Here is a 12,421-nt window from a genome sequence, read left to right as displayed (position 1 = left end):
ACTTAAATTTAAATTTTACTGTTTTAACTCTGTATTTTAATCCTATATCAACTTTGCTGTGTGGTTTTATCCTGGTTGCGCTTTTTATACTGTATTTCGTAATTGTGTTTTAAACTGTTGGGTGTTTTACTGTGGTTTTAATTTTTGTGAACCGCCCAGAGAGCTTCGGCTATTGGGCGGTATAAAAATGTAATAAATAAATAAATAAATAAATAGCTCCTTTGCATAAGTGTGTAATGATAAGCACGTGTCTGTGAGGGCTTAAATCAGAGGTGTGGAGGACACACAGTGGATTTATGCATTATACTCTTAGGATTGGGGAACAGCTACTTCTAAAATGGGGAAATTAGTTCAAACGTTTGTTGAAGTCCAAAAGCAGAGACCTTATTTTTGCAGGGTTTTTTTTTTTTTTTTTTTGTCAAAACACACATGCACATTTGTGGAAGAACAGAAAAAATGCTTAGGGAGCAATCCTATGGCCCCTAGCAACCTCAAGGAGGAGATAAAGGGTGTGTGCCAATGGGCGAGGAGGGGATGGGACTGGGGAAGCCAGGATATGATGTATCCCGAGGCCTCTCCAGCCTCCTTCCCTCCTGCTCTGACATGCCCTACCTAGGTGCGTGAAAAATCTCATCCAGCCATAATGCAGAGCAAGAGGTCTGCGAAGATAAAGTTCCCCTCTGGCGCTCTTCCCGCTTTGCATAGGATGCCCGTAAACCTCCAAGTTTGGATGCTTATGGGCATCACCATAGAATTGTGTCTTTAGTTAATCCCACTCTATCAGCACACAAACCAGTATACTAGTTCTAAGAGTTTTATAAATAGAGAAAGACAAAAATTGGGGGAATTAGTGTTTGTTGAATAGAGGTGGGGGAGGGGAGGTGGCACTATGGATGAGGTGGCACTATAGATATATTAGAACAGGGGATTGGAAGGTTATGAGATCGAGGGATCTCAGGTGATGGTGGTAATATTGAGTTGCAGAGTCGGAAATGGATAGATTTAGGAGAAAAGGGGGGAAATAGAGCAGGAGCAGCGGTAATTATTTTAGAGAAAGGGGAACCCAAAGGTCTTCACTTCTTGGTTAGTTGAAAAAAAATTGAACAATGCTGTGGAAAAGCTTATCGTTAGATCTCTCAGCTTTAGTTCCAATTCAATAATGGGGCAATAGCCTCTAACTGAATTATAGATAATAGGCTACACCATGATACCTATAAACATCCAAAGGAAGGGGCCTTTGGGTAGACAAAGATGGGAAGACCAAATAGAGGCTAAGCTGTTATTAGGGACCCTGCAACCACCACAGTTTGGTTAAATGAGGCTTCTGCTTAGAATCCAAAGCAGTTTCAGAAATTGTGTGTTCTGGTTAAGACTTTGATAGCCACTTCCCAATGCTCTATGCTCCCTGCAGAACCAATTCCACTTTTGGACTTAGAACTCATAACTAACACATAGGTTGTTGTCCTGTACGAGGCACGGAAATAGATGGATTGAGCTGGCAGGGACATTTTACAATTGGGCAGAGCTGTCTCTCTGGGGATAGATAGTTATGAGACAAACAAGGCAGGAAAGCAGGCGCTCTGGCCCTGGAAATGTGGAGTAGAATGAAGAATCATTCTAATAGAGTCATGTGATATTGAAGCCCATCAGACTCTAAGTTATTCTCAGAGCTGAGACACACCCACATGAGGAATGCCCAAACAGAAAGAATGAACAACTGCCCAAACTCCAAGGCAGTAAGTTATAGGGTTCAAAACGAAGGGAACAACAAACTCAGGGGCTCAGAGGCTGGACATGGGATGGGCCAGGACAAAGAGGAGAAAAATTTTGTTCTGGGAAATGGAAAAAAAAACCACAGAAAGTTTCCTTGCCCCTTGCTTAATTTACATGTAGCTAATTATTCAGAGTAGGATAGTGCAATATGCAAAGTAAAAGGTGTCATCAGGGATGCTCAGGTAAGTACTTCACCTTGCTGGCCTGTGTGAATGGTAGAGACACTTCATGATTGGATCATTTTCCCTGCCAGGGCTTTTGATTGCCCAATTCAAAAGTGCCCTTGTGGGTTAGTCGGCCAAGTGGAGGCATGGCTATCAGGCAGGCCTTTGCATGTTTCCATGGTTACAAGGACCAACTGCCTTAAATCTAATCAAGGAGGAAGCTCATGTGTCTGGCTCCTATGCCTCTGCAGCGGTTCCAACAGCTTTCCAGGCTGTGCCGCCCAGAACCAAACTGGATTCTTGAACCGAAGGATCAGGGTAATGCCAATGAATTACATAGAACATAATACAGATGTCAGAGGACCAGCACATTGGAAGCTAGTTTGTTGTCTGCCAATGATTCCCACTCCATTTAGGCAAATTGCCCGTACTGGAAGATATGAGCAATAGAGTTCGTTGAACTTTGCATGTAATGGTGATGCAGTGGATTAGTCTCATGACAACATGTCTGTAAAATGGGTGGAAGTATGAGTTTGCCAGGCAGAAACTTATGGGAGAATCACAAAAATGTATGTGAGTCTGACACCACAAAACACTGCTCAGAAGGAGTCATGGTCCTCTCTCACTAGAGGACAGACTGATTGCTCCTTCTTTATTGAAAATGATGAACAAAAAGGCTTATATGGTCTTTGATTCCCCCTCCCCCTTATTCTAAAAAGATGTTGGACATTATCCAGCCAAAATTAAGTACTTCTAATAATAATAATAATTTATTTCTTACCTACCTCTCCACTTGGATCGAGGCGGGGAACAACAGCGAATATAAAACACATAAAAACTGATTAAAAACGTAGTATACATGATTAAAACAAGGGCTCCAATCCTAAATCCTAGGGCAGCCTTGCCCAACCTGGTGCCTTCCAGATGCTGTGGACTTTAACTCCTATCAGCCCTAGCTATGAGTGATTAGGAATCCTGAGAATTGTAGTCCAAAACATCTGAAGGACTCCAGGTTGCGGAAGGCTGCACTAAGGAGTAAGCCCTATTGAATGTGTCTGAACATCACTTAATTGTTCTGTAAGCCCCATTAATTTCAATGGAAGAGTAAGCACATGCTCTACCCTCCCACTGAAATCAAAATAGTGAGAAGTGGTTCCATTTAGTTGTATTGTGCTCTTTACTTCTCAATAGCCTAGAAGTATTTGTGAATAGTATCATTTTTCCAAATTACGTTTTTTAAGTGCTTGAGTTTTCTACCATTTTCTTTTCATTCTAGCATACAACGGTTTTGCCTTTTATATTAATTGAGATGAGAACGACACATCATGATTATCCCAGCAGGACCTGTGGATTGATTGCTGTATGCACCTTTTCTGTCAGCTACATATTATGGTAAGGGATACATTTTCAGATTGAGATTTTTTTTAACAAAATATTTATTGATTTGATTTGTACTCCCATCTTTCTACCAAGAAAAATGGCACTCAAGGCGACTTACTAATCATATGTTACGTTGTGGACATTACACTGATACACTACCTGCTTTGTCTTCAGGTGCTTGTGTTTTTAGAAAGAACTTGCCAAACTTCACACAACAGTGATGTGCGAGAAACTTCCATGATGTGGTCTTTCTATATTCCTAACATTGTGTGTGTGTGTGTTGGCAGGGGGTGGATACTGGATCGTTATTTAGGAATGCATTTCTGTGGAATAAGAGTTCACATTCTATTCCTCCTACTGTGCTTACTCATCGATCACAGAAAAATCAATTCAGTAAGATGTTTCAGGATTGTAGCCTATATTTTCAGAATTCTAAAGTTGTCACAACAATTCCAGATGCTTGTTTTGGATGTACAAAGGCTAGAAAGGCCCTCATGACCAAAAGGATTGCCTTTTCCTTGTGTCCTACTTGAAGATTGACTGAAAACATCCTCCTGGCCATGGGCACAATCAGTAGGAAGTTGGATTCTTTGCATACTTGTGGACAGTTGGCACTGCCAGTATGTCTGCGGACTGACCCTTAGCCTGTAAACGTAAGAAGCTGAGACGTGAGCATCATCTGTAAAGCAAAAGCCGTTTCAATTTTCTATTGCCATGATATATGTGGAATACCTTGTGCAGGTGTCTTTTTGCCTACCTCGACTGGAGGTTCAGTCCCCAGTTCTTCTCCCCCCCCCCCCCCGGCATACTTAGCACTAAATTGCCTACTTTCTTATAAAGCTTGCAAATGGTAGGAAGACTCAACAAAATGGTTCTGGCTTTGCACTCTAAAGTGTGCCTTAATGCATGTTCCCTTGCGCTTATCTAATAATGAGGTTGGACAGGAATTGCATTGTTGAAGGCATTCATTAGAGTTAATAACAAGTAATCTTGTATGGAAGCTTTATGCCTAAGGTTGATCAGCCCATTATTGTGCAGTATTGAGTTAGCATGTATTCAAGGAGGAATGAACTCCTTAACAAAGGCCATCAGGTAATGTTTCCATGGCAGCAGTGCTACTTTTCCTACTCACATTTGTAATGTAGACAATGCAGGAATACTCATAATGCCACCGTTCTAGAGAAGGGAAGGATAACAGGAATAATTCTAGTATAGTAAGTGGGACTAAGTTCTGTCTTTAAATGGGGTCAGGCTGGCTAGTCATCGGTAGTTCTGAACTCTATCCCTGAAGAGGCATTAAACTTAAGTTGTTTCCCCCCCACTGAAGTCTGTTAATTGCCTTCCCTTTGATTGTACTTTTCCTCCAGGGTCAGGCATGCAAAACCAACATGAAAGCCGTAACTTGCAATTCATCCTGCTGCAGGTGTTGCTAAAGAATGGTGTCATATAGTCATTGGCCATTAAAGGCCTCTATCGTCCTAGAGCCCAGTTCCAAATCTGGTGACAAAAGAATAAGGAGACGGTGGTAGGTGTGACAACAGGGTCTGCTGCCAATCACCCTGAGTGGGCAGGGTGACAATAGATGGGGCCCTGTCCCATCAGCCTTCATCTCCAGAAGACACCTCTCATAAAACAAGTTGCTGATCACAAATGTTGTATTTGGCGAGAATAGGATAGAATTGGGGTGACCATATGGAAAGGAGGACAGGGCTCCTGTATCTTTAACAGTTGTGTAGACAAGGGAATTTCAGCAGGTGTCATTTGTATGCATGCAGCACCTTCTGAAAATCCCTTTTCTATACAACTGTTAAAAGATACAGGAGCCCTGTCCTCCTATTCACATAGTCGCCCTAGACAGAATAGAACATGAGGATTCTGCATTAAGACATTAGTGCCTTTGAATGATTCAGAGAATGAGGTGATGATACATTTCTTCTCTTTAAAATGTAAACTTTCTAGATATGTTTTGCTAGAACCTTTGTTTCCCGTTAGTAACTTTAACAGCCATGCCTACTCAGAAGTTCCATTGATTTCAGTAGGTTTTCCTTTCTTGTAAATACGTTTAGGATTTTAGCCTTAGTTCCAATGAGTGCAGTGAAGTGGATCATTGATTTTCCCCAGTTCTTCTCCCACAAAATACAATTACACTCTTTTTCAAATAGAGAATTTATAATATGTCAAGCATAGGAAACTGCTTTCTACAAGGTCAGACTATTTATTTAACTAGTCCAGTATTCTCCAGTCTGAGTGGCCAACGTTCTCCAAGGTCTCAGTCCGTGGCCTTTCTTAGCTCCTGCTTTCTGGTCCTTGTTTAGTGGGAGATGCCAAGGATTGAACCTGGGGTGCAAGAAATTCACAATTTCACTCCCTCAAGTTGGCACCAGAGGTGAAATTGACAAAGATCATTCCCATCACCACAGCTGGTACTTTAAGGAAGAAGGATTTGTTTTTAAATAATTTATTTATTACATTTATATCCCACCTTTCTTCTATCATGGTATTCAAGGTGGGGTACATGGGATTCCTAGGGAGTCTCCACATCTAGGCACTGGCTGGACCCAAACCAACCTCAGTTTTGGCACGTTTGCCGCCTCATTTCCCTTCAGATCATACTCTGGGATTAATTCATCCAGCACAAACTGCCCTTTTAGAGGAAGTAACCTTTTCCCAACACCTCTCAGAAGGAACCCTCTTCTATCATTTGTATGGAAATGAAATGGCATGCTTAAATCATTGAAACCAACATTGGAAGTCTCTGAACACATGAAAGTGGATCTTGATCACCACCAACAAGCCAGATAACAGGTCAAATGCTACAGAACTCTGGTGATCACTTAAAGGATGCATAGAGACTCAACCTGGAAACAGGTGCAGGCACAGAGGGGATTGCTATGGGGTGAGCTCTCCCAACCTTCTCTCCTTTAGTGATCCAAGTAAAGCTTCTGTATCAGGGATGGGCAGCTTGTTTTGTCTTACAACTCCCTTCAGCCCCAGGCATCGTAGTCAGTGATTGATGGGATCTGTAATCCAAAACATCTGGAGGGCAACACATTGCCCACCTCTGCTGCAGATCAAATCTTGACTGACTCTTTCTGCTGCTCCTCCAGCCCCTCCTCACCCGCCCATCTCCCTTTAGATGTTTCAGGTGTGCTGTCCACTTTATGGCATTATTTCCAAAGTGCCTGGCATTGTTTTCCGGTTGAAAGTTTGTCTAGCACTTCCTGCCCTCTTTTCTCCCCCATCTCCTAGCTCTGAAAAGGGTAGAAGTGATTTCATGACTGACAAGAACTGGCCAATCAGTGTTGTACAAAAGTGTTTGTAAACCACCCAGAGAGCTTCGGCTATGGGGCAGTATATACATGTAATAAATAAATAAATAATCCAGCTTCTTCTTAAAGTAGAAAAACAGGTTCCTCCCCCCTTCCCCCACCCTGAGCCCAATGCGAATAAGACCATATGTGGGTTGCACTTCAACAGCAGTGTGCTTCACAGCGGGCCCACCACTGAAACGCTGTTCATCTGTATCCACCCTAAGATTATCTTGTCTCCTCAGGCAAATCTGTCTCTCATTTGTGGTCTTTTTCCCCACCCTCAAAGTAAGAGGATGGAGACTCCATTCAGTGTTAATATCATCCTCAGAGGTTGATAATCTGCAGCTGTCACTGATGCCAGTTAACAGGGGTTCAGCATCCATTTGGCTTTCAAGAATAATGCTGAATCTTATTTTCCCTTTCCAAAGTCATGAGCCAAACAAAGATTTCCATGATATAATATGGTGCTTTCAGAAATGTTCACTATGAATTAGAATTGTTTTAAAAAGTCATCAGTGTCACAGATTAAAATATTCATTGTGCTCCTGAAGTGGACCCTAGTTCACCGGAAAGTATACCACTCTAACAGCACAATCCTGAACATACCTACTTAGAAGTAAGTCCCATTGAGTTCAGTGGGACTTAGTCTTAACTAGGTTCATACCAAACTGCAGCTTAAGCCTCTTAGACTTTACGGTGCCACTAGGCTTTATCCCTTTCTCTCTCTCTCTTTTTCTTTTAATGAAACAGGCTAACTCAGCTAGCCCTCCGAGATTAGAACAAGTAGATCGTGACTATGTTTCTATTATTCATGTCCATTTGCCTTCAGGCATCATCGTCATAAATTAATTAAATTTTCTTTAACCACACTGATGATAGAATCTCCTGTTCTTACACAAAGCACCAATTTTTTGGAAGTGAGAGTAGCAAGAATTTGGGAACAGGAAACAGCAGAGGCTTTTCCTCATCTTTATTATGTACTAGTGTAAACCCCATGTTGCCATGGGCACTAGCAGTCCTGCTCCTTTCTTGCTTTTTTGCCCCTCAATCCCCTCACCACAGAGGAGCTCATGACTAATGCTAATATCGCTCATGCATAGTAACCTTCCTCTGAAATTTGCATGTGGTGCGGGGGCGGGGGGTGCCCTTTTCCTCATGCGCCCCAATTGGCAGCCTCCATCCCCTTCCCCCTCCCCACTGGCAGCAACAGCCTAACTCCATGGCAGCACCCAGGGCCTGCCTACACACCACAGTGATTGACTGAGCAGGGTTGTCCATCATCCCACAGGTGGCAGGGGGTAGGGTGCTGCCCTGCCTGTTTGGCGTAGAGGAAATTAATTGCCATTAAAGCTTGAGCTTTGAACTTTTTAAAAGTTTTGATTTTTTCTGCACATCTACACTGCTCAAGAATCTACCGTATTCTTATATAGATATGTAATTGCCTGAGTCCAGGCTGTTTTCAGAAAGTTGAACTTCCTCCTCTGGGCTATACAAGGATTTCCAGGATATCTAGGCATGGCCAATGGCTGTGCTATCTGGGGCTGATGAGAGTTGTAATCCAGCACAGACGGAAGGCACCAGATTAGGAAAGGCTGCCATGAGGAGGTATTTGTGGGACATTTTAGAGACTATCTTCTTCCCTATGAGTCTCCCCATCTGTTGATGTAATCAGGTGAGTCCCTGCTTCACATGTCCTCGCTTTCTGAAGTTAGGCTTGTGGTTTCAAGGAACAGGGCTTTCTCTGGCAGCTTCATGGAAGATCAGATATGTGATCTGATCTTCCATGTACCACACGTTAAGAAAGACACTGACAAGTCTGGAGCGTGTCCAGAGAAGGGTGACAAGGATGGTGAGGAATCTGGAAACCAAGTCCTATGAGGAAGGGTTGAAAACGTTGGGTATGCTTAGCCTGGAAAAGAGAAGACTTGGGAGAGACATTATAGCAGTCTTCAGCTATCTGAAACTGTCATGAGTTGCTGTTCCTCGCCCAAAAGGCAGGAGTAGAACACAGGTGGAAATTGCAAGGAAGCAGATTTCAGTGAAATGTTAGGACATACTTTTAACAATACGAGTTGCTCAATAGCGGAGCAAACTGCCTTGGAAGGTGGTGGGTTCTCTTTTTCTGGAGGTGTTTGAGCAGATGATGGGCTGCCAACTGTCAGGGATGCTGTCAGGCACCCTGAATTGCAAATCCTGCACTGAGCAGGAAGTTCAACTAGGTCATTCCAAGGACCTTCCCAACTCTAAAGCAGGTTCAAGCAGTTCCAAATTTGATCAGAGAGGGTTAATCCTTTCACCTTGCTCCATTTTCTCAGTCTAAATCATCCCCACCTGATGTAGCTATTAGCTCAGCAATGGGGAAAAATATAGGAACTATTTTTTTTCCTAATAGCAGACAAGGAATGATTTATATTGGGGAAATGGGACATAGGACCCACCTGGTGTTGCTGCTCAAATCAATTCAGAGTTCTGCTTTAGAGTAAAAATATAAACATAAGAAGATCAAATCACTGATTTCCCAATCCCCCGTCATCTGAAGTTTGGTCCTGAGTTTTTTAAAGCATGACTGTAAGCCACCTTCAAAGTGTATCTGAGTCTAAAGGTAATGTATAATATCTATTGAGAGCCAGTGTTGTGTAGTGGTTAAAGTGTTGGGCTGGGACGGGGGAGATCTGGGTTCTAGTCCCTATTTGGCCATGAAGCCTTTTGGGTTACTTTGGGCCAGTCACTGACTCTCAGCATAACCTACTGCCAGAGTTGTTGTCAAGATAAAATGGAGAAGAGGAGGAGGAGGAGAACCATGTAAGCCACCTTGGCTTCCTTGAAAGAGGAAAAATGGGGGGATTTAAATATAATAATAAATAAAAAGAAAATATGTAACAACTTTGAATGTACCTAGCTTTATTGATGCTTTTACTTCTAAACAATACTAAATATATTGATTAGAATCAATTAATATTAAAATAAGTACATGCAATGGGTTGGATCCAAAGGTTTCCTTCTTTGATGAAAGGAATCTTTCCACTGGAGGAAGTCTCTTTCCATTGGAGGAACAGAACTTTTGGCTCCATCTCGTTGTAAGAGTCATTAGGCTGCAATCCTACTACACCCACTCAGCTTGGGAGCAAGCCTCATTGAACTCAGTGGAGCTCACTTTTGAGTACACATGTATAGCAGGCGTAGGCAACATGATGCCTGCCAATGTACCCCTCCCCCCCCAAAAAAATAATAATTGAAAGAACACATTTTCATACCAGCAGGTGGGATCTTTTCTGAGCAAATTGAGGGCCTCCAACAACTACTCTCTTCTTTTCTCATTCATGCCTCTCAGCTACATGATGGGGCTCAGAGACCAGGCAAGCGGCTGCAGATCAGTGCTTCCCTCTGCAGCATGCCCAGCCACCAAGAAAATTAAGGGGGGGCGGGTAGAGAGAAAAAGGTGGTGAAAACTGTGGCTTCAAAGGAGTTGTTTGGCTCAGACCACATCTCTGCCTTATACACAGTCGTTTGGGCAGGTTCCCTGTCCTTTGTAACTAGCCATGCCTCCCATGGCAACCATTTTGTGCCCTTGGTTCCCTAGTGCAGTTAGGGGAGAAAGTCAGTTTTACGTGTAAACATTTTCTTGAATGTTTCCTATTTTTGTCTTTGTTTTCTCTTAGGGTCTGTTGGATTTATCACGTCACAGGGGTTTGGGTATACCCTCTCTTGGATTACTTTGGCTCAGGTGCTAAAATTGTCTTCTTTGCAACTGTAACTGCAATAATCAACACCTTCTACTTGCTGGGTGAGATACTAAACAACTGCATCTGGGATACACAAAAATGTGAGTATTGTTTATGAAGTAAGGCTGATTCGCTTCATGTCCTACTTTATTGGTCCCTGGTCGACAGCTGGTTGGCCACTGCGTGAACAAAGTGCTGGACCAGATGGACCCTCGGTCTGATCCAGCAGGGCTCTTCTTATGTTCTTATGTTAAAATGTGACTTCACCACATTTTTTTGCAGTGATATGGTGTTTGAATTCTTTTGCACAATGGTTATTTGACATAATGTTAACATGTCAGAGAAAACGTATTTTTCCAACCATTTTAATACAAGGTCGTAGTTTTCTGTTATTTTACATTGCTGCTATTTTGTGCCAACAAAAATGATGCAGTGAATGAAGTTGCTGGCAATGACTGGCATTGATATCTTTTCCCCCCTGAGTTGTAGGCAGTGAAGGACAACTGATCATTTTAACCATTAAAACCATTGTTATGGTTTTAGTTTTTGTGAACCGCCCAGAGAGCTTCGGCTATTGGGCGGTATAAAAATGTAATAAATAAATAAACCCCATTTTGGACATGCAGTTGAGAACATCAGATGGCCAGACAAAGTCTTGACTTGACTAAATGAGAAGGGTGTAGAGGGAGAGTGGAAGGCAACAGACCAGCTGGGAGAGCTGAAGTAGACTTGGAAGCATCTCGGCCTGTGTAGGGATTGGACCCAGCACGTATGCAGGGGCACCCCAGAAAGGTGGGTGATTTGGAGTCGGGGGAGGCAGAAGGTCGCCACACCTAAAAAAGGATATTATAGAGCTGGAAAAAGTAAACGCAACTAAAATAATTAAGGGGCTGGAGAATCTCCCCTATGAGGGGAGGTTACATCAACTGAGATTGTTTAGCTTGGGAAAAAGGATGCTAAGGGGAGACATGATAGAGGTGTACAAAATTATGCATGGTATGGAGAATGTGGACAGGGAGACATTTTTCTCACTCTCTCAAAATATTAGAACCCAGGGTCATCCCATGAAACTGATTGGTGGGAGATCCAGGACAAATAAAAGGAAGTACTTCTTCACACAGTGCATAGTTAAATTATGGAACTCACTACCACAAGATGTAGCGATGGCCACCAATCTGGATGGCTTCAAAAGGGGTTTGGATAAATTCCTGGAGACAAAGGCTATCAGTGGCTACTAGCCCTGATGGTTGTGTGCTATTTCCAGTATTTGAGGCAATAAGCCTGTGTGCACCAGTTGCTGGGGAACATGGGTGGGAGGGTGCTGTTGCTTGGTCATCCCTGACCAATGGCTGGTTGGCCACTGTGTGAACAGAGTGCTGGACTAGATAGACCCTTGGTCTGATTTATTTATTTATTTATTTTATTACATTTATATACCGCCCCACAGCCGAAGCTCTCTGGGCGGCTTACAACAATTAAAAATAGTAAACATTAAAAGTATACAAAAAAATTAAAAAACATAAAAACAGTATAAAACAACAGTATCCATTTAAAAACAACAATTCTGGGGTCCATTAAAAACAAACTTAATGTTGTTAAATGCTGTTAAAATGCCTGGGAGAAGAGAAAAGTCTTGACCTGGCGCCGAAAAGATAACAATGTTGGCGCCAGGCGAGCCTCATCGGGAAGATCATTCCACAGTCGGGGGGCCACCACTGAGAAGGCCCTCTCCCTTGTTGCCATCCTCCGAGCTTCCCTCGGAGTAGGCACTCGGAGGAGGACCTTAGATGTTGAGCGCAGTGTACGGGTAGGTTCATGGTTCCTCTAATGTTCTTATTATTAACCCTAACATAGTGCATTAACCAAAGGGAGCTGCTTGTAGCCTAAGTGGCACTGTAGAGCTGTCTAGGGACTTAGTACTTTGAGGCTATTCATGGATTCTAATTATAACTTGAGGCACAGCTGGTCTAACTGTAGTCTGCATAATAAAAGCAATTGTTTTGCACCTTGGACTTCTCTGATCAATTACAAAAGAGACCAGAAGCTGGGCAGTTGACAGCCTGTTACATGC

General features: G+C 42.7%; 1 protein-coding gene across 1 annotated transcript in view; it reads left to right on the top strand.

Annotated features, from left to right (window-relative positions):
- AIG1 (androgen induced 1) overlaps positions 1-12,421 on the top strand; it is a 111,624-nt gene that overhangs the window by 92,771 nt on the left and 6,432 nt on the right. The window contains exons 4-5 of the mRNA XM_063124590.1: positions 3,214-3,329; positions 10,288-10,451. Coding sequence (XP_062980660.1) covers positions 3,214-3,329; positions 10,288-10,451 — 280 coding nt within the window. The remainder of the gene's footprint in view (positions 1-3,213; positions 3,330-10,287; positions 10,452-12,421) is intronic.

The sequence above is a fragment of the Elgaria multicarinata genome, chromosome 4 (genome assembly GCF_023053635.1).
Source record: "Elgaria multicarinata webbii isolate HBS135686 ecotype San Diego chromosome 4, rElgMul1.1.pri, whole genome shotgun sequence".
Taxonomy (NCBI): Eukaryota; Metazoa; Chordata; class Lepidosauria; order Squamata; family Anguidae; genus Elgaria; species Elgaria multicarinata.
Note: the sequence above shows the minus strand (reverse complement) of the source record. Positions and strands in the feature narration are given on the sequence as shown.